This window comes from Sorex fumeus, unplaced genomic scaffold, assembly GCF_029834395.1.
Source record: "Sorex fumeus unplaced genomic scaffold, SorFum_2.1 ptg000034l, whole genome shotgun sequence".
Classification (NCBI taxonomy): domain Eukaryota; kingdom Metazoa; phylum Chordata; class Mammalia; order Eulipotyphla; family Soricidae; genus Sorex; species Sorex fumeus.
In genome coordinates this window covers 40,289,330-40,311,172 of record NW_026606091.1, presented here as the reverse complement: position 1 = coordinate 40,311,172, position 21,843 = coordinate 40,289,330, and the positions used below count along the sequence as shown (strand labels likewise).

At 39.4% G+C, this 21,843-nt stretch overlaps 1 protein-coding gene across 1 annotated transcript in view; it reads right to left on the bottom strand.

The window, feature by feature from the left end:
• The window catches only part of SLC44A1 (solute carrier family 44 member 1), a 159,888-nt gene that overhangs the window by 8,039 nt on the left and 130,006 nt on the right, over positions 1-21,843 (bottom strand). The window contains exons 8-13 of the mRNA XM_056117351.1: positions 21,560-21,699; positions 19,563-19,749; positions 18,083-18,248; positions 16,001-16,157; positions 14,825-14,908; positions 7,469-7,606 (exon numbers count right to left, since the gene is read on the bottom strand). Coding sequence (XP_055973326.1) covers positions 7,469-7,606; positions 14,825-14,908; positions 16,001-16,157; positions 18,083-18,248; positions 19,563-19,749; positions 21,560-21,699 — 872 coding nt within the window. The remainder of the gene's footprint in view (positions 1-7,468; positions 7,607-14,824; positions 14,909-16,000; positions 16,158-18,082; positions 18,249-19,562; positions 19,750-21,559; positions 21,700-21,843) is intronic.

Below are 21,843 nucleotides of genomic sequence, written 5' to 3'. Positions count from 1 at the left end.
GTTCAAATTATGAAGTTGAATCCATATAAATTGATCTACAAAAGCATACGTGCCTGTCATGTGATGTAAATACAAAACTCATCTTTATTTTCAGGGTGTTTTTTTTTTAAGTGTGTGTGGGGTCGCACCGGGTATTGCTCAGGGGTTACTCCTGGACTCCTAGTGGTGCTTGGAGAATTATACGGGATGCTGGAGATTGAACCCGGCATGCAAGGCAAGTGCCCTGCCCGCTGTACTATTGCTCTCTCCCATAAAACTTATCTTTTAAACGTCTCTAATATTTTTTAAAAATAATCAGGTTTCCCAAATGTTATATTTACTCCCTCAGACTTCATTTCTTCAGCATCAGCAGCACTTTCTACAGATAAATGTTTTATTTTCGAGAAAAAATATCATACAAACTCAGCACTCAGAATAAAATGATCAACATTTTAGAGTATTGCTACATATTTTTATAAGTATCTTCACTTATATGAAGTAATATTACATAAACAAATCATTAAAAGCTTCATTAATATTTATAGTATCATCATAAATATTTCCTAAGTACTTCCTCAGTAATATAATTTCAATTAATGAGTGACTTAAATTTTATTTAAACACTATCTTATAGCTAGCGACATATTGTTTACAGACAAATAATTCTGCAACACTCCTCTCTCGGCTCCATACTTCACTTAGAATATGTGGCAAACTTAAAATGATCTTTCATGAAGTTTAGATTTGGGTTATCTGGGAAAAAAAGAGGTATGCCCTGAAATCCCATACAGGAAGGAAAGACAGAGCCACTTTGCTAAAAGGGCCACTTGTTATCATGAACCACTTAACTCTTATGCTCTATCACTTCATACGCAGCACATTCAAATTTTCAGAAAACCGAGGGTTCTTTCCATACATTTTATTTCCTCTTTTCATTGTTCGGTTGATGGTTTACAGCAAATGGTGTCATCCTTATTTTATAGATCTGGAAACATGCTCAGTGGTGATAGCCAACCTGCTCAGGCTGACTGGGTCGATAAAGATCAGTGGCTGTGATAAAGGCCCTGCCTGTATGAAATACTAGTCCACAGCAAGGCCTTTCATGGTACAACGCATCTGCCTGAGAAGGGTTCAGAAGAATCACTTGGGTTTTCTATTTCTAACACATTTAAATGTCATTTTATATTATTGCCTATAATGCATATATTCGTAAAGGTTAGACATAAATCACGAATAAATGGGCTCAACATTTTTGTCCTAGGGTACATAATTTAAAAAGTTTAAACTTCTGTTCTACGGGATAAATTACTGATGACACAATGGAAGAGACGGATAAAAGTGTCTTCTTACAAGATGCATATAGGCCAGTGAAGTAGGAAGGAATTGTTTTGGAGTCAGGAGAAATGTTCCCTTAAATCAAGGAATTAGTACTTCTTAGTTATATGAGTATATGCAAGTTCATTTAAACTTTCTGAGTCTGCGTCCATCTTTAAAATAGGCCCAAGAGGACATACATCCTGTTTGTTGAAACAAGCATTCTTATTAATCCATAGCTTGATAACTGTTTATCTTTTTGCTCCCTCCCTCTCCTCTTTGTACCTTCTGCTCTTCCCTCCCTCTCATTCTTCTTTTTCTTTCCTTTCTCTGTTTTTCTTCCTCTATCCCTTCTTCCTTTCATCACAAATCTTACTTGGCTGATACCCTTACCCGCATGGATCCATGCTTTAAAACATTTTAACCACAAAACAGCGCATATAAAAAATTTCATATTCTAATTTTTATTGATCGAAGTCAAAATATCAATGGAAACACAGTTTTAGAAAAAGTTATTAAGTAGAGGAAAAACATTTCACACAGAAGCAAAGTTACTTGGAATTTGGGTTTATTTTTGGTACTTTTATTGAGGCCACTGTACCTACAGCATGCATGTTATTTAATTATTTTATTTATATTTGAGGCTAGTTACAAAAATATTAATATTATTGTTTTTGGTGTACAAAGTTACTATACCTCCAACAAAGTGATATTATGTATTTCATTTATTTAAAAATGTTTAAATGGGGCTGGTATGATGGGTAAAGTACTCCCGGGTTCAATCCCTGGCACCACATACGGTGCCCTGAGCACTATCAGGTGTGATCCCAGTGCATAGAACCAAATGTGTCCCCCACTCCCTTTCTAAAAACTCCAGAATGTTTAGGGGGTTTATAAATTTCTACTTTTACCTTTGAAGCTTCCCATAGAGCAAAGAGCACAAGCTGACCAAGACTTTAGAGAAGACAAGGTCCCTTCCACATCTCATTTAACATTCCACGAGACTACTGAAGAATGCACAGAAATAGAATCTATGACACTGTTGTTTCTTTTAATTTTTCTTGATTCTGCTGTTTATTTACAAATACGGTCTAACACCTTCTCTTTAGACCTGCTTTCCTTTTTCTCCCTACCCATCCACTTCTCTCCAGGTGGTTTCAGTTTTGTTGTCATTATCCACTGGCTTATGTTGTGTACTTATCAACTTTATATCCTTACATTGTACACACTGGGTGAAAGCATCCAATGCTTGTCTTTTTCCTCCGATGATCTCGAATTCCTCCTATGTTTTCGTGAATAGCAAAAGTTCATCTTTACATAGCTCTGTAATATTCCATACCATCTATGCACCACACCATATGCATTTGCTCATAGGTACTTTATTTCCGTATTTGAGTTCGCATAAATAACGCTGCAATAAACTCTGGAGTAGACACAGGTTCTAGTGTTATGTCTTCATGTTCTTCAGAGAGATATCCGAAAGTAGGAGTTGGGGGTCACTGGATCATATGAAAGCTCTTTTATTAGGCTCATGAGAAATTCCAGTTTCCCAAAATGAGTGCACCAACGTGCTTTCCCAACAGTACCTATGGCTTCTGGTTTCTCCACATCCTTTCCATCACTTCTTCTTTTGATGTCAGCCATTTTTACGGGTGTGAAGTAGTAAATGACTGCTGCTTTGATGTGCATTTCCCTGATAATTAGTGATGGTGAGCATCTTTTCAGATGTTTATTGGTGAGAAGAAAAGAGCACCCAGGTACCACATATGGTCCCCCAGCATAACCAGGAGTAATCCCTAAGCACCGAGCTAGGAGTAAGCCCTGAGACACCTAGTCCCAATTAAAACAAGAAAAGATGCTTGCTGGTAATACGATTGTTTTCTTCAGGGAAGTGTCTATTCAAATCTTCTGTCCATTTATGACTAGGATGGTTATTTTCTGTTGTCAATGAGTTATGTGAGGTCTTTACCTGTCACCTATCATAGATATATTATATGCAAATATCTTTTCCAATTCTGTAAAGGTAAAGGTAAAGGCCCTCCCGTTGATCATCGATTTGCTCGAGTGGGCCCAGTAACGTCTCCATTGGAGACTTTGTTGTTACTGTGTCTGGCATATCGAATACTCTCGGTAGCTTGCCGGGCTCTCCGAGAGGGGCAGAGGAATCGAACTCGGGTCGGCCATGTTGGCTGCATGCAAGGCAAACGCCCTACCCGCTGTGCTACCAATTCTGTAGTCTACCTATATTTTCTTTTGCTGTACAAATGTTTTAAAATTCAGCATAGTCCCAATTGTTTCTCTCTGCTTCCCCTTTCTTTTGTGATTGTGGCTGAGTCCCCAAAGACATCAGAAACATGTTTTGCAATGTTTCATCTTTATCTTCTATGGAATTTATGGTTTGGGGTCTGACATCCAGGTCTCTAATCCATTTGAATAATATTTCAAAAGGAATTAGATATGTAGTTTCATTCTTTTGTATGTATCTGTACTGTTGATCAAATATCTTTCATTGAAAAGACTTTCCTTTCTCCAGTGCACGGTCTTCAGTACTCTATCATAGATTAAACAATGATAAGTATGTGAATTGATTTCTGGGATTTCAATTCTGGGATTTCGATTTTATCCTATTGATCTCTGTGTTTGTTTCTATTCAAACAGTCTTAATTAAACATTGTCACATGTACATACTTCAAAGTCAGATAATATGATGCTTCTATTTATCTTTTCAGACTCAGGACTTGAACAAAATTTAAGTTTTAAGGTAATTATGAATATATGCCAACATCTTACAAAATCTGTAGTGTAACACCACAATCAAAATAGTGATATTCATATGGAATACAGTAAAAAACGAACAAGCAAACAAAACCCAAGTAACAGATTACTTCAACTTTTTTTTGGGCAGTAATGGAGATTGAATCCAGGACCTCATACACGCAAAGCAGGCACTGAGCCACTGGGTCACATCCCTGACACTCGGAAACCTGAATTTTAATAGCTATAATAGCTACCCTTATTCCCCATCAAGGCTATCTCTAACATGGTGGTCAAAAATGTACTTTCCGGGGCTGGAGCGATAGTACAGCGGGTAGGGCGTTTGCCTTGCATGCAGCCAACATGGCCGACCCAGGTTCGATTCCCAGCATGCCATATGGTCCCCCGAGCACCGCCAGGAGTAATTCCTGAGTGCATAAGCCAGGAGTAACCCCTGAGCATCGCTGGGTGTGACCCAAAAAGCAAAAAAAAAAAAATTTGTTTTCCACTTTCACAGTACTGTTATTGAAGGATATTATATAAATGTAACCATGCACTATTTACTTATTAGAATTTTTTTTTTCAGTACACTTGTCTCAAGATTCATCCAAAGTGTTAACTGTACCAGTAATTCAATCCTGACATATTTATTTGATTTTAATAGCAATGAACTAAATGGTCAGAAACTATTTCTGTATTTAACTATAATGAAAGAAACTCTTTTCAAAAGTACACAGTGTTCTATAATCAGAACTACATTTTAGTTTTTTTTTTTTTTCTGGAGGGCCCATATCAAGCAGTGCTCAGGAAGCCACTCCCATTTTGTGCTTGAGGGCTGTTCTCAGTGGTGCTTCAAGGATGGAACTCAGGACTCCTGCATACCAAGTATGCACTTAGAGCATTACTTTTTTTCTGTTCCCCAGAATGACACTTGGGTTGGAAGGAGCTTGGGTCTCACCCAGCAGTTCTCAGGGCCTACAACTGGCTTGGTGCTTGAGGGTGATTCCCAGCATCCTCTGGGGATCACTCAGTGCGGCGGGTTGAACAGGGTTGCTGTGAGCAAGACCAGCATCTTAAGCCCTGTATGACCTCTCTGGCCTCCAGAACTACATTGAAAAAAGGAGATGAAGAAAAGATGAAGAAAAACTAAGGAATATCTTAGTATGTTTGAAACCAGATACTCTTTTCCCCTCCTCATTAAATTTTTCGGTTTCTTAGTAAAAAATGTTTACTATTATAAATCTATCACTCAAAATGTACTAGCGTGGAAAGTGATTCAATAATGTACATTAATAACTCTACCAACTCATTAATTCTACCTCAAGGATTCCGACCTGTTTTCAGGGAAAAAGTATTGATGTGCAAGACAGGAGGGAAGAGGGACGGAGAAAATGAACAATGGGAGAGAGGCAAGGAAGGAGGGAAATTGAGAAATTGACTGAAAATGCCTAAAAGTATTAAGAATGATGTCTTTTCAAAGTCAAAATAAGATTTCAAGATTTCTCTCACCCAATTTTGCCATGGAGTGGAAAAAAATAGACAAAACAGAAAGCTTTAAAATGTTTATCTTACCCTATAGTCTAATGAATGATCTGTCAAAATATTCCTTTATCCCTCTCTTTCAGTTTTTTTTGGCTTTTGAACCATACATAGAGGTGCTCAGAGGCTACTTCCACCTAATGCATGGCTCCTGGCGGTGTTTGGAAAATCATAAGTTGCCAGCAGTCAAACCCAGGATCTGCTAGCTCCCTGTGCTACCTCTGGATCCTCAAAATACTTCTTAGGTTAATAATATATAGTTTTCACACATTCAAAGAAACACTTATAGACTGCCTACTGGTAATATGCAATGGTGTGTTCAGGGTATTAGTTATATACCAGTCAGTGAAGAATTTATAATTTTGAAGAAAAGTCAGTTTGTATTCCTTCCCTTTACTTTGTATTGTATTATAAATATTTTCTTTAAAATGTTTTAAAAATAAAGTTATACAATTATTGCACAACACTTATTTAATCAAGTCTCTCTGGCCTTCTCTCTCTCTCTTTCTTTTAGGGTCACATATCACATATTGGCTCTGTACTCAGGAGTCACTTCTGGTGGGGCTCAGGGGACCATATGTGGTGCTGGGAATCAAACCCATGTTGATCACATGCAAGCTAAGTACCTCACCCACTGATTTTTTTCTCCAGATCCTTATTTATCCATTTTGCTTGGATGCCACACTTGGCAGTGCTCTGGTGCTACTCCTGGCTCAATGGGCATGGGTCTCATTTGGCCGTGCTTTTGAGGGGATCATGCAGTGTCAGGGAATCACAGTATTTTTGAAGAACAAATTGGTTACTACCTCAAGATAAGAAGAATTAAGGATCACTGGGTTTGACATTGCCTTCCTCTCGGTTTTATACATGAGCAAACTGAAGCACAGACCAGTTATGAATCCTGCCCGAGGTCACACACTAGCAGTGACAGAGCTAAGACTTCGGTCCAGGTCAGGCTCCTGGAGTACTCCCAGCCACTATACATTGTTTATTTTTTCTTTTTCCCCTTTCTCTTCTCTCTTTTGCAGGGAGGTGGTGGTACTGCGGTTTGGATCATACCCCACAGCACACAGGGACTATTCCTGGCTAGGGGCCTGGGGGGCCAAGCAGAGTTGGGGAAATCACCCAGTGGCCCAGCATGCAGAGCATCAATCCAGCCCTACCTATGAGTTCTTTCCCTGCATTGCCTTTCTTGCCTTTCAGCTGATGCAACTGGAATGACCAGGGGTCATTCTTCTATTGTGGTGCTTGTACTTGCTTTCTTGTGGCACTGGTGCTCCCAAGCATCAGAGCAGCCAAGATCACAGTGGGGCACCTGGGTGAAGCTGGGGATGGAATTCATGGGCTCATGTATGTCAGATGATGCTCTACCGCTGAATTATCCCTGGGGCTCAATTTGTTCACTCTTTATGGTCAAAATCTGAAAGGAGAAACATGGGCGAACAACAAAATCCCTCCATCCCTCTGTTTCTTCTGTATAGTGAGGATGATAATGGAACTTCGTAGAGCTGAGGAGAGAAATCATCGCACCAGAACCCTTGCTTTTGCATGCAAAACATGCAGGACAACCGGGTTCAATCCCAGCACTGCATAATCCCCAACAAGCTGACAATAGCCCCCAAAGCACTGCCGCGTAAGGCTTTCGAAGAAAATTAAACAAAAAAGTAAAATTTTATTTACAAACTTGTGATTAAATGTGCCTAATAGAATGTTATCAGAACAGTACCTGATACATATAAAAAGTTTCGTAAGGGCTTACTACATATTAAATCACAGAGTCGTCTTCTAGGTTTTTGGTGAGTGAAGATATATGTAAAATTAAAGAGCAAATATATGTATATGCAAAAATTTAACGTGTCTTAGATAACAGGCATGGTCTCACCTTGCCTAGGAATAACATGAAATCGCCCACTGTGTTGATGGCAGCCACTCGCAAAGCATTTTCCACGAGGATGACGAAGGCGTCCTTTGCAGAGGTGCAGAAGTTGGTGCTGTTGATAGCTGTGGCTGTGTATGCATTCTGGACAACAGTAAGAATATTTCTCTCAATTTACATAAGTTATATAGTAAATATAATAAACAGACACATCACACTTTGTTAACACACGAATCAAGCAGGGGCTGGAGAGATAATAAAGGAGGTAGGGCGTTTGACTTGCATGTGGCCAACCCTGGTTCAATCCCCGGCACCACATATGATCCCCAGAGCCCTGCCAGGAGTAATCCCCAAGTACAGGGCCAGAAGAAAGCCCTAAGCACCACCAGGTGTGGCCCCCAAAATTAAAACAACCCCCAAAACAAGATGTGTTTCAAGTAGTTAAATCATAGCTTGCAAAATATTTCAAACCTGTTATCTTTGGGGTGGTACAGATTAATCATAAGAAAATACAAAGCTGGGGACTGAAGTGATAGTACAGTGGGTAGGGCATTTGCCTTGCACGCGGCCGACCTGGGTTCGATTCCCAGCATCCTATATGGTCCCCTGAGCACTGCCAGGAGTGATTCCTGAGTGCAAATCCAGGAGTTATCCCTAAACATCGCAGGTTGTGACCCAAAAAGCAAAAAATTAAAGAAAAACTAAAAAAAGCATTTAAAAATATTAATATGGTGAAGAGTATTTCAACATAGAAGACTTTTTAAAAAAATTTCTTCTTTTAATTAGTGAAACACCATGAGGTACAGTCGCAGGCTTACAAACTTTTGTGCTTGGGTTTCAGTTATACAATGATCGAGTACCCATCCCTCCACCAGTGCCCATTCTCCACCACCTATGAACCCAGTATCCCCCTCCCCACCCCACCTCTGTGGCAGGGTATTCCCTTTTGCTCTCTTTCCTTTAGGGTGTTGCGGTTTACAATAGAGGTCTTGAGTGGCCATCGTGTTTGGTCTATAGTCTCCTTTTAGCGCACATCTCAAAACCTGAGCGAATCCTTCACACACCCTTTACTTGGTGTTCCCTTTTCTATGTGAGCTGCCTTTTCCCGCAGCATGTGCTGCCAGCTTCCAAGCCATGGAGCAGACCTCCTGGTACTACCTCAACTATTCTTGGGTATTTGACTCTCATTCTGTTACTCTAGATTCCCCAGTTGAGTGCAGTCTTTCTATGTCTGTCCCTCTCTTTCTGACTCATTTCACTTAGCATGATACTTTCCATGTAGAAACACTTGTATGTAAATTTCATGACTTCACCTTTTCTAACAGCTGCATAGTATTCCATTGCGCAGATGTACCAAAGTTTCTTTAACCAGTCATCTGTTCTTGGGCACTCGGGTTTTTTCCAGATTTTGGCTATTGTGAACAGTGCAGCAATGAACATACAAGTGCAGATGTCATTTCGACTATACTTTTTTGCCTCTCTGGGATATAGTCCCAGGAGTGGTATTGCTGGAGAAGACTCTTTTTGTGTTTTGTTTTTGGGGTACATAGCAGGTGCTCATCAGTTATTCTGGGCAAAGTGCTCAGAGGTTACTCCAGCTGAGCTCATGGGAACACTCGATACCAGGGATTGAATTTAAGGCTCCCAGAAAAATGGTCTGTGTGCTCCATCCCCTTGAGCTATCTTCCAGTCTGGCAGTTTTTATGGTTCCTTGCAAACACTGATATTTATTATAACACAAATCTTTCCCCAACACCTACGAACATCTTCAAATGTTCCCACTGTCTTAGTAAATCAAATCTACTTTACCCTTGCGCCAAAGTCTCAGGTTCCTCACTGTGTGAATAAAAGTGACAGACTTGTACCATTCCATGATGACTGGAAAGCTCGTCTGTACTGCAAAGGCATCAAACGGCTTTGCTGTTCTATCTCTGATATCTACCATCTCCTCTGTGTGGCTTTTACCCAGGCTGTCAATTCTCAGAGCTATTGTAGCAGGCCAACACTTTCATGCCAAACATTTGATATCTCTTCCTCCTGGGAACAGAGCCACAATTCCCCTTGGAGGAAAGTGCCTCCTTAATCTCTTAGTCTGAGTGGGACTGACGCTCTCTTGGGTACTGGGGTTGGGCCTTGATGGATGGGCCATTCTACAAGTTTCCCCTACCATCAGGCAGGGCTCAGTGACTATGACAGACTACAGGTCAAAAATATTTACTTTCTGTCCATTTACAGAAAAACTCTGCTGATTCCTGCTCTAGAATACTACCAAGGATCAATAATAACCTCACACAGAGACGGTGGAACCCACCTCCTACCCTGCCTGAAATACAAACCACATCACATTTCAAGTCCCTTTCCCCAGAGCTTCCAGTCTTTCAAAATCTTCCACCACAGGGCTCTATTTCAGTAACTGAGAAATGCTGTCAGTTATGTACAATATAACTTAACTGATGAGAAATACTTTATTTCCCCTAAGACAATGGAGAAGATACTAACGAACTAGTTGTTTGATAACTGTCTTTTAGGGGGAAATTATCCACCTATGTTGGTTATAAGGGTTTTCCTTAAGTTTAAAAGAAAAAAAAAACATCGGGGGTCAGAGAGATACTGATAGCTCAAGGGGTGGAGTATACGCTTTGCATGCCTGAAAGTCTGGTTCAACCACATAGTCCCCTGAAGCAGTGCTAGGTGGTTCACAAAACCAAAACCAACCAACCAAAAAGCACTTCAATACTGAGAATCAGGGATATGATAATTCATTTAAATCAACTATATAATAGGACTGGAGAGCTAGTACAGTAGACAAGGCACTTGTCTCGCAAGCGACTGACCCATGTTCAATCCCTGGCACCCCGTATGGTCCCCCAAACCCCACCAGGAGTGATCCTTGAGTGCAGAGCCAGGATCAAACCCAGAGAGCTGCTGGATGTGGCCCTTAAACTAAAAAAATTTAAAAAAAATTAACCAGCGTCAAATCATACACATTAATTTTCAGAAGTCTCAGTTTGAAAATTCTTCCTCCACTCTTCCTTGTTGCCCCTTCCAGGCTATTTTCTTTAACAGAAGTCTATTCAACTCTATACATAAAAGGAGGCAACACAGATTTCTTTTCATAACTCTCAGCTATAAGGTAGAACACGATCTGAAATGTAAAGTTTTTGGACAAGATTCTTATAGATCTGTGCAACTTCTCCGAATTCAACTGACAGAAAGAAGTTTCTAGGTATTTTATAAGTCCTTTCTCCCACTCCCAAGGTAAAAAATCACTTAAATGTTCAGATATCCTCTTTGGGAAGGAAAAGGCATTATCAATCACTGTAGACCAGTTTATTTCTGTTTCTGAAACTACTCGTCTACGAGGAACCCTGCATAAGTTCCTCAAGAAATTCTCAAGTCCTTTGTGGCTCTCCTTATTAACTGTTCTCACAGCTTCCTGAAGACTACTGAGCTGAGATTTTCAGAGGTTTCATCTTCTTAGACAGTCTTTCAGAATAAAACTAAGCTGGGGCTGAATATCTGCTAAGGCAGGATGGAGTCTTAGGACTATTCAACTCCCAAATAATAGGATCCTCACACAGCAATCTATTTCAAAAGATGCCCATTAGTCCAAGTGGACACTTAACATTTTTGTGTGATATAGCAAGGGGATACTGCTTATCTGCAAGCAATTATATTATATTATTATATTGTAATAGGGCAGAGGATGAGCATATATAGGTAACCCAGGCATGCTTGGTCATCTGTTCCAGAGAACAGCTGCCACATTTTCATATCTTCTTTCCTATACTTATTAATGACCTAGAAATTCTCTTAAAAGTTTAAAATCTTTAAGCACAAAGTCACTCAATAGAAGAAAGCAAGGTAAGAAAAAGGAAGTAGGATGTGTGCAACTCTACATATAAATCATAATTAATGGAAAAGGTAATTAAAAGCAGCCTTTTCTTATTTTGAATGTGGGATGGGAAGGACATAAAATCAAACCTTGAAATTTCATTCCATCCTTACATTTTTAGACTAAGGATTACAAGAATCAAAAGTATGTCACCAACCTAAATTAGGGTTGTGTTGCATAAAACATAGCATCCTTTTATGAAAGTGTCTATATTTACATGAGGGCTGGGTGATATAATGGCAAGAAACCTGCAAACTTAGATTTCAGAATTTCCTCACTTTAGGCCATAAAATGCCAGTTTTAATTCTCTCATGTATAAACAGAGAAAATAGGCTTTCACACAGAATTGTTGAGAGCAAGCGATAATGTAGTAAGTGCTCAAAATATTCTCTACGACTCCCACTCACAGTATGTAGAGAAAGGGTTTATTATATTAAGAACTGATTAGTCAGAGAGCAGATTCCTTCCACTGTTACATGCAGCCTTTCCACAGTGTCCAAGTAAACCAAGGCCTGAGTAATCCAAAGCACAACAGAAACAAATTCTAGCTGCAACAACCGCTACCTGAAGCGAACTCTATGTGCTAGATGAGATGTTTAATCACCTGCATGTCACATTGAGATAAACACCTGCAGAAACAAAGTGCAGTTCACATTTCACTGTTTATTTGCAAAATTCTAGCACCTAAGCTATTTATAAGAAATGGCTTATTTTTCAAATCTAAAGCTCCTTTTCAAAGCCAGCTATATTTCCCATGCTGTTAGTCACTGAAACAGTCTAGGATTATGGAACTTCTTGCTGCAAAATCACTTTGGTCTACTATACCACCGTATCAGTACTCCTCTCTATTACTCTCTAAATTCTCCAGTAAATAGGGCAACAAAAAAATAACTGTGTGGTCCACAGACCTATTTTTTAATTATTATTATTGTTATTATTATTATTATTTTAATTGAATCACCATGACATACACAGTTATAAAGCTGTTTGTGGTTGGGCTTCAGTAATACAATAATCCAACACCCATCCCTCCACCAGTGCACATTTCCCACCACCAATACCACTGTCCTCAGTTTTCCTACTCTCTTCCCTTTCACCCCCCATCTTGTCTCTATGTCAAGTACTTTGCTCTCTCTCTCTTCTCTCTCTCTCTCTCTCTTCCCTCTCTCTCTCTGTCTATCTCCTTTTATGGAGCTATTTCTTTGACTCGGATTTTTTTTCCATTTTAATTGAGGACTAGACTGATGAAAGCAAACAATAAAATGCAAGCATCCAGAATCCTGGTTTCTCATAAAACCGGACGAGTTAGAAACTATCCATAAATTCTCACTTAGCAGCAGTATACTGAAGCTAAATAGAAACTGCCTTTGACTTCTTCTCATGAAACGTGAGCGGTGTGAGCTCTTCAATTTGCCAGTTTCTATAACTGTGTCCTGCTTCCACTTGTCTAAGGCGCCCATTTACAAGTAATGTAATCGGCCTCAATGAGTCCTGTGGGTTGTTCAAGTTTTCGAGCTGTGCTCAAGGTTTTTGACTTTAGGTTGCAAACTGATCTCAAAAAAAAAAAAAAAGATAGTAAAAGATAGGAGAAAATGTAAAGGAGCATGAACTCATTCCTAATTCTAAGTAGGAGATGGCAAGGGAAGTGAGGGCCTATGCGCCTGGCACGTGTGAAGTGTGACATAAATGTCAGCTGGCATTATAATTAGCATGATCATTTTGCTCTATTCTGCTAATAATCTAAATAATATTTCAGACGGTAAACGAGGAGTGTTAAAAAACTAAGACCAAGAAGCTGGAGCAATAGATCGGCAAATAAGGTGTTTGCCTTGCCTGCTGCGGACCCAGATTCAATCCCCGGCGTCCCTGATAGTTCCCTGAGGCTGCCGGGAGTGATCCTTGAATGCATGCAGAGCCAGGAGTAAGCCCTGAGCACTGCCAGGTATGGTCCCAAAACCAAAAAAGAATACCCTCTCCCAAAGCCAAGAAACTAAGAATGAAAGAAATGCATCATAAGGTACTGGTATAAGAACAGGCAAACCAATGCCAGCAGAAAAAAATCCCGGGACTCATGTATGTTCTGAAAGAATTTAATAGATGGGGACTGGTGAGATGGCTCGAAGGACCTGTGTGACAGATGGCAGCGCCTAAGGCTAGAAAGTTGGGCTGACTCAAATTCTCTAAGGAATGAGTTATTTAGTAATGGCACAAGGCGTATGATGATCACCACTAGCACATCCATCAACTCTTTGACAGGGATGTCTTGATTGCAAAGCAAGTTTTTAAAGAACATAATTTTTCTGTCCGTTATGTTTGCTATAAATTAATAACACTTTGTATTCATTGAGTCTTAGGATCTCCAAGCATGAATTTTGCTAATGGAATGCCATGCCTCCTTTTTGACGTTAACCACAGAACTCTAATGCAGCAAAATCACATCACACCACAGGACTATCATCTCGTGGGAAGCACAGTGCAACTGGATGAAAAGCGCAATGCTATTCTCCAACCACTTAGAGGTAACTGTTGAGAAAGTCAATTTTCGTCTTTTATCTATTAGATCAGAGTATCAGTGCATCAGAATTGATTCCAGGGAATGCAGGAGAGTAGTAAAAAGAAAGAAAATGCAGAAAAGATGGGTAGAGTGCTTCACAGAGAGCTCTATGTACTTAAGGAAAAGGACCAATCTTTTCTCCGATGAACTCCTATCCCGCAAATAGCGATTCCTCCATTCACTGTAGAAATAGTACTTGCTTCAACATTATCTCCCAGGCAAGTAAAACACTTTAGTTGTTGGACAATGGATAAACCCAAACCACCAAAGAGAGAACACTCGTTCTGAATGATAGTAGACAGTTGCAAAAAAAAAAAAGAAGAAGAAGAAGAGAAAGAAATATTATTGCAGCTTTGCACTAAAGCCTTCGGGTATTTAAAACAATTAAACATCTATGACCAGTGTGAAGAAATTCAGAGGAAAACTGCAAACAAGAGGCTGTAAATTAAGACAGTGATAAATGTCTTTCCTTCCTGAAAGATATACCCTTAAGATATCTTCTCCATGTATTAAAATCAACTAATAATGAGCCTAGATAAGAAGACATGTTCCTTTTGTCTCCCACTTTTTTGGCCACACCCAGTGATGTTCAGGGCTTAGTCTTGGCTACATACTCAGGAATTAGTCCTCATGGTGCTCACAGGACCACATGGGATGCCAAGAATCAAATTCAGGTCAGCAACATACAAGGCACGTGCCCTACATGCTGTACTATCACTCTGGTCCCAGAAGATATTTTCCTTTTAAGGAGAAAATATGATTTTATACATCTTATCAATGCACAGTGTGCAGCACATGAGAAAACTATGGCATCTTTTAATTAAACTCAAGGACCACATCAGTAGTAAATTCTATTTTAGAAGAAACAGAAAACGGATCTTTGAAAGTTAGCTGTTATTTTTAAGTATCTTACCTGATTTAAATAATTTAGGCACTTTTCAAGACACCAAAGGCAACAAATGCAAGATTTCAGCACACATCGGGCACAAGCATTTTCCTGGAAAGGAAGGAAAACTGAACTTACTAATACAACCAAAGACTCTGAGCTGGAGAGACAGTACTGTGGGTCAGAGCCACTGTACGTGGCCAACCAACAACACATCTGGTCCTCTGAGCAATGCCAAGACTGAATCTTGAGTATAGAGCCAGGAGTAAGCCCTGAACACTGCCAGGTATAGCTCCAAAACAAAAGCAAAACAAACACTCATACCGTCATACAACATATACAAATGTTAGGAAAACAATTTTTTTTAAAGATCTTTAATTTCATATACTTTATTATTTATTTATTTTTTTATTGACTCACCTTGAGATACAGTTACAAAGCTTTCATGATTGAGTTTCAGTCATGCAATGATTGAATACCAGTGTAGCTTTCTCCCCGCCAATGTCCCCAGTATCCTTCCCACCACCCGCACTCCACCCTACCCCATGCCTCGATGGCAGGCACTTTCCTTCTTACTCTCTACTTTGGGGCATTATAAGGAAAATGAAATTTTATTTTAAATCACAGTTTGCATTGCGATTTATGCTTCCCTCGAAATGCAATTTTCATTTTCCCTCAAAATTTAACAGTTGAATGTTTTAATGAGTTTAATTCAAGATGTACCTATCGCACATAAGCTCTAGCGTGGGGTATATAAGACTGGCAAGGATTTGAAATCTAGGAAGAAAAAAATGCTACACACAAAAATGTTGAGGTTCATAATCGGATATGAACAGTAAGTCCTAGGAGAGCAGAGAGACAACACCATGAGGGGGATGACAAGAACCAGGGAAGGTCTGTGGGAAGAGCAGGGGCCTGAGGGATGCTTTGTCGATGCACACATTATCTCCACTGCGAAGGACAGAGGGTCTGTGGAGGAGAGGGTCTGAGCCAACATGAAGGAAAAGATGCCACAGGACAATGACTGGACACTTTTTGCCAGAATATATGGAATGCAAGAGCAGGAGACAAGAAGAAAGGACTGGCTCAGTACGATTTTCAAAGAACATATCCACGGTCTGGACAAGACTGGCCACGATACCACAAGCAGAACCCGAGGGCTGGCATGTGCCCACGGACGTTTCCAGAAGCATTTCCCCTTACCTTTCCTTTGAGCTGACTGTGAATGTACATAAGGATCATCCGAGGAATTTTGACTAAGGTGATAATGAAAGACCCTTTTGCCACAGTACCAAGGTGATAACGAATAAGGCGATTCACTGATGCCAAAATAGGTGTGAATGGCAAATTCCTTTTATCTCTGTATTTCAAATAAGGAGAAACAAACACACAAAAGACATTTTAAACAATGGTCAGGCCAGGAGAAAAACACAAAAGATGCATTAAAGCAAAGTTTCTTAAACTTTTTACTGCTTTTTGGGCAGAGAAATTTTTTTACCGCTTTTTTGGCAGAAAAATTTTTGGAGAGGGCAAGGGAGGGTTCCACAACAGTGCTGAGGGGTTCTTGGGCACCGATGACTATTCCTGGGTCAGATATCACCTGAGAAATTATTACACCATTCTGGGTATATAAACTGACAACAAATCATATATTTATTTGAGAATAATTGTCAGCAATCCCTCATTCAGTTACTTAACCTGATACAGGGTTTCAACCCATAACTTAAGAAGTTCTGGTTTAGAGTACAAGTACAATAGAATAAAATGTTCATTGTTCTGCCCTACCTTAATGATAAGACACAAGGACTCTACATATGTTATAAAAATTAATATTTTGTTTCTTTATGATGGGTGTGGTCCTTATGATAAACTGTAAGTTAAATCAAGCTGTATTTTAAAAGCTTTTATTAATCAATATTTATAGCCAGAAAATAGAACGTAAAAAATATTCAACCTAAACCTGACACTTGATTTTTTTTTTCTTTTTTATCAAGCCTGACAAGCTACCTGTGACGTATTCGATATGCCAAACGCAGTAACAATTGTCACAATGGAGACATTACTGGGCCCGCTCAAGCAAATCGATGAACAACAGGAGGACAGTGACAGTGTGATCATGACCATTCCCAGTGATGCTTAAAAAGCAGGAGACTTTGGGTCACTCCCTGCAATGATCAGCCCCACAGTGTAGGTCTAAAGACTCAGTGCTAGGAGACAGTCAGGGGCCACAGCTGGTGATACTTGGTGGGGACAGGAGGCCAAACAGTGAAGTCAGGCCTTGTGCCACCTAGGCACGTGCTCTACTACTTGCGCTATCTCTGCAGTCTTGCAACCTCATTTTATTCCATTTTTAAATTTAGCCATTATGATCTACAAGAATGTTAATATCAACGTCTTTGACACCAGAACCACCATGAAAGTCTGGCATTTCATTTGCCCAGACATCTCTAATCCCTATTTTATAGCCCAAAGTTAGGAAAGGAACTATGATACTTGTTTCTGATCCAAACCAACATCTAGGGAATGTTTATCTTTGGATGGGCTTTTCTATAATTGGGGCTGGAGCGATAGCACAGCGGTAGGGCGTTCGCCTTACAAGCGGCCAACATGGCCGACCCGAGTTCGATTCCTCCGCCCCTCTCGGAGAGCCCGGCAAGCTACCGAGAGTATTCGATATGCCAGACACAGTAACAACAAAGTCTCCAATGGAGACGTTACTGGGCCCGCTCGAGCAAATCGACAATCAACGGGAGGGCCTTTACCTTTACCTTTCTATAATAAAGCAAAAGTATATAATCACCACTAGAAGACTTACTCTACTTTCAAATATAAATTATAGCATGATCAGTTATTCTGATTGTTGAGCTACAGACAAGTATTTTTAAAAAATCAGTCATTTTTAAAAATCCCAAATTGATAACCTATAATATTTTATCATATTCCCTCCCAATAACTTTCCCTTCCCTCTTTTTGTAGAGGACCTCCCAAGCGATACTCAGGATGCTTGGGGAAACCTTCCCGTGGTACATGACCAACAAGGCAGGATGAGTTAATGCTCAGGCCTAGTGATGGGGTGCCCTTGAGCCCTGCAGTACTAGGGCCCCCAAGAGCCACCTGAGCAGGGGGTGGGAGGTGGTGTGGTGGTGCAGGGGTGTGTTGTGAACAGAATTTAGGGCTCCTCTGAGCTATTTTGCTCCCAATGACACCAGAGAATGAACTCTGACCAGGTTTCCTTAAAAATTCATCATTTCAATGATCTTACATTTTCTGAGAACACATTCTTACCTCGTAAAGTAGTACGTCACAACTGCTCCTGCCACAGTCATCTGCTGACAAGCTAGAATAAACTCACTGATCCAAATCAGACCCACCACATGGTACCACCACATGTACTGCAGAGGCCCAGAAACTTTGAATTCCACAAAGCCCTGGTCATTCTGAACCGCACTGCCTGGGAAAATATCAAGGAAAGAAAAAAAAATAAGCGTGTATATTGTATGGTTTATATATGAAATGCAGTTATTAGTTCAATTTCCAACAATAGGTTCTCAATCCCCAAACACAAACTTTATAATCACAGGCCTATTGAATTAAGAACCAAAATTAATTAGCACTTAGAAAGTTGTGAAGTCAAACATTATACTACCAACCATTTTGATTTCCCCAGAGGCATCACATAAAGCTTTTAAAACATGATTTATTTTAATATAGTTTTTACCACATTAGCAGTTATTTAGTTTTGAGATGAATTTTTAACTACTTCAATTTTTTTCATACTTATTACTTATCCTAAAATTATAAACCAAATTAAGAGCAAAGAATAGAATATACTCCAATGCCCATGTTCTTACAAAAGTCAATGTATAATGAATGGTCAGAGAAATTATATATAGGTTTACTAATCTTTGTTTTTATCTTTTGGGTCACACCTAGTAGCGCTCAGGAGTTACTGCTGGCTCTTGCTCAGAAATTATTCTTGGAAAGCTTGAGGGATCATATGGGATTCCTGGGATCAAACCCAGATCAGTTCACATGCAATGCAAATACCCTACCCACTGTACTGCCATTCTGGCCCTTCAAGTTTACTAATCTTAAAGTACTTCTCAGAATGAAAAAATTTCAGTGTAACCTACATAACTAAGAATGACAATAAGTCAGTCTAACAAAAAACTAGTATTAAAATGCATCTAGGTTCACATAATTTCCAAACTAGACAATCCCAAGGATGTAAATTCATCTTTGGTGATAACTGGGACTTTGGCAACAACTCAGAATGGTACTGCCTTCCCTAGTTTACTTCAGAGGAAATCCAAACGTCTACATTTGTACCAGAACTTAACCAATAACCATCTCAAAACTAGAATGCAATTCATGCCTTGTCTAGAACCTCACTGCAAAGACAATCTAAACATTGTGAACAGGGAAATGGGTTATTGAGCCAAAACAAATGTTAGTTCCAAGGGCTGGGGCTATTGGTTCATTAAACGTCTGAAGATTTTTATCTTTTTTGGTCTTTTTGTTGTTTTGTTTTTGTTTTGGCGGGCCATGCGTGGTAGTGTTCAGAGTTTACTCCTGGCTCTGCACTCAGCGATCACTCCTGGGAGTGCTTAGGGGACCAACAGGGTGCCAGGGATTGAACCTGGGTCAGCCACATGCAAGGCAAGTGCCTACCTGCTGTACTGTCTCTTGTGTCCTCTCTGATGTAAGATAGTTTAATGCAAATCAGATTTGTCACAGAAGAGGAAAAAGCAACACGTGTTCTTACCAGTAGTGCCAAGGAAAAGAAGTGTCATGATCCAGTATGCCCAAAACAAGACAAGGGCAAAGAACGTCCAAAAGGGTTGGAAGACTAGCAGTGGCAAGTGAATGAAGACTTTGCCAGCCACATGGAACAATGCGATGGTGAGAGCAACACGTTTGCGCATGACCAACATAATCAGGAATAATATAACCTGCATGGAGAGGATAGAGGAAATAATTCCAGTTACTGTTTTCAGCTGTGAAAACACAAACTAAACAACAGTTGAAAATGTTTATATAACCCTTCCCCCCCCCCCCAAATGTGAAAGTATTGTTCTCGGAATCACAATATGTTACTGACATTTATCTCTTTGGTAGCAACTATCATTTTCAATAGACAATTTAAACATAAAAGGATTTCTCGACTTACAAAGAAATCTTAGAATTTTTATTTTCCTTTTTGCACTCATTCTGAGTGAAAATATGGTGTTTTCCAGTTAGGATGAGACTAATTCACTTGAATACATTTAAGTCTGTGGCTCTACAAATAGGGGAAGGGCCACAATCCACAAATATGAAAGCAGGAAGGTTTTTTTTTTTTAACTTTGCCTCTTATTAGAACAATAGCCCCAAGAAGAGATTTCAAACCAGATTCAACGTTTGTTCCATATTCTACCCTAAGATACATAGAAAAGTATCCTTAAAATATGTTTAGTAAATATTTGTGCAGTAATGAAAAATATCTTTTGGCACCAGTAGTTTTATGGTGCATACATTACTTCTGTGGAATGGTGCCTTTACTATTTTTGTTTCTAATATGCAATAGAAAGGTTGAGATTGCTCACAGAGGGATTTTTCAGAGAAAGAAACGAACCAAAAATGTGAATATAGATTATTTAACCACACACGTTAATTTGTAATGAGGCCAGTGAAGCGCACATATTTTGAATGTTAGAAGTTCAAAAGGGAAAATAATTAGTGAACAAGTACACAGAATAAGAAGTGACCTTTTCTAAACATATTTTCTATAGTCAACTGAAAAGAATTACAAGAAAAAGTTATTATAAGTTATAAGCAATTATCCATGACTATTAATAAAGACCTTCTTACTAGTGGAATTGAATAATCAAAACTTTTAGCAAGTTTGTTCTCTCTCTTGCCCCACCCCACTCACCAAACTTAAAGGGACAACTCTCCTTTGGATTAAGAAAGCAAAATCAGACTGGCATGAGGCTTGTTGTTGGGGGAATACTTACATCCTCCTCTTGGTACGTTTTTCTTGCATTCTATTTGGCCTTGATTAGACCAAGACCTTTCAACTGTACATTCACTGTACTGAAGATCAATCAGTCAATCAGGACAATTACTATAATCTTCGTACTGATAATAACCCAAAGCCCTCTTTGACCTATAGAATTCTCTTGATTACCATACTAAAAACTACACCCCTACTGATGTTTCTCTGCCATTTCCTGTACAGATGATACATGATTAATGCATATTCCTTGTATATTCCCCAGTTAAGCATACTCACTTTCCCCCCTCATAAATATGCATAAATTTTATAGAAAAACTACTCAATATATTCTGTTATATCACTCTAACTACTGAGCATAATAAAACCAGACCCCCAGTACCTCCACTTCCTCTCTTTGAAGATTGCATTGTAGTCTGTGCCAACTGAACCTAAGATACATCCCAACTTAAGTTATTTTCCTGCCAATGAAACTCCCTTTTTCTATGTATTTATTACTGGAACAAGATAAGCAAATGATAAGGTAACTATACAAGCTAGAAATCCTTTCTCAAAGCAAAACACAGTGCTGAACACAACGTTGCCTCGGTAGTAGTCATTGATTAGGGAAGCTTTCTGCAAACACTTTAGTATGTTATACCTGGTGGACAAAACATTTTATTCGAAGGAGATCTGAGTCAGGAAGGCATCAGAGAGAGATGATTTTCATCAATGTCTCCTGTGCCTAAAAACACCACCTTGAAAGATCCACGTAAATAAGAACTCACTGTGAACACTGTTGCGGAGATGGCATAGATGAGGAGCGCCCGAAGATTGTCTTCAGCTATTTGAAGCTGTTCAGGTATCACTGTTTCTTTGGGAGACCTTCTCTGTTTTGCATACAGCCACCAAAGTACACCTGTGCCACCTGGAGACAAAAAGGAAAAAAAAAAGAAACAAAGAAAGAAAAGGAAAATGGGGAACACAACAATTAGCATGAGATTATATAACGTGAATCCTTAATTTTCTGGCTCCTTCCTATGCATCATTTTGGAACTAAAACAGTAACAAT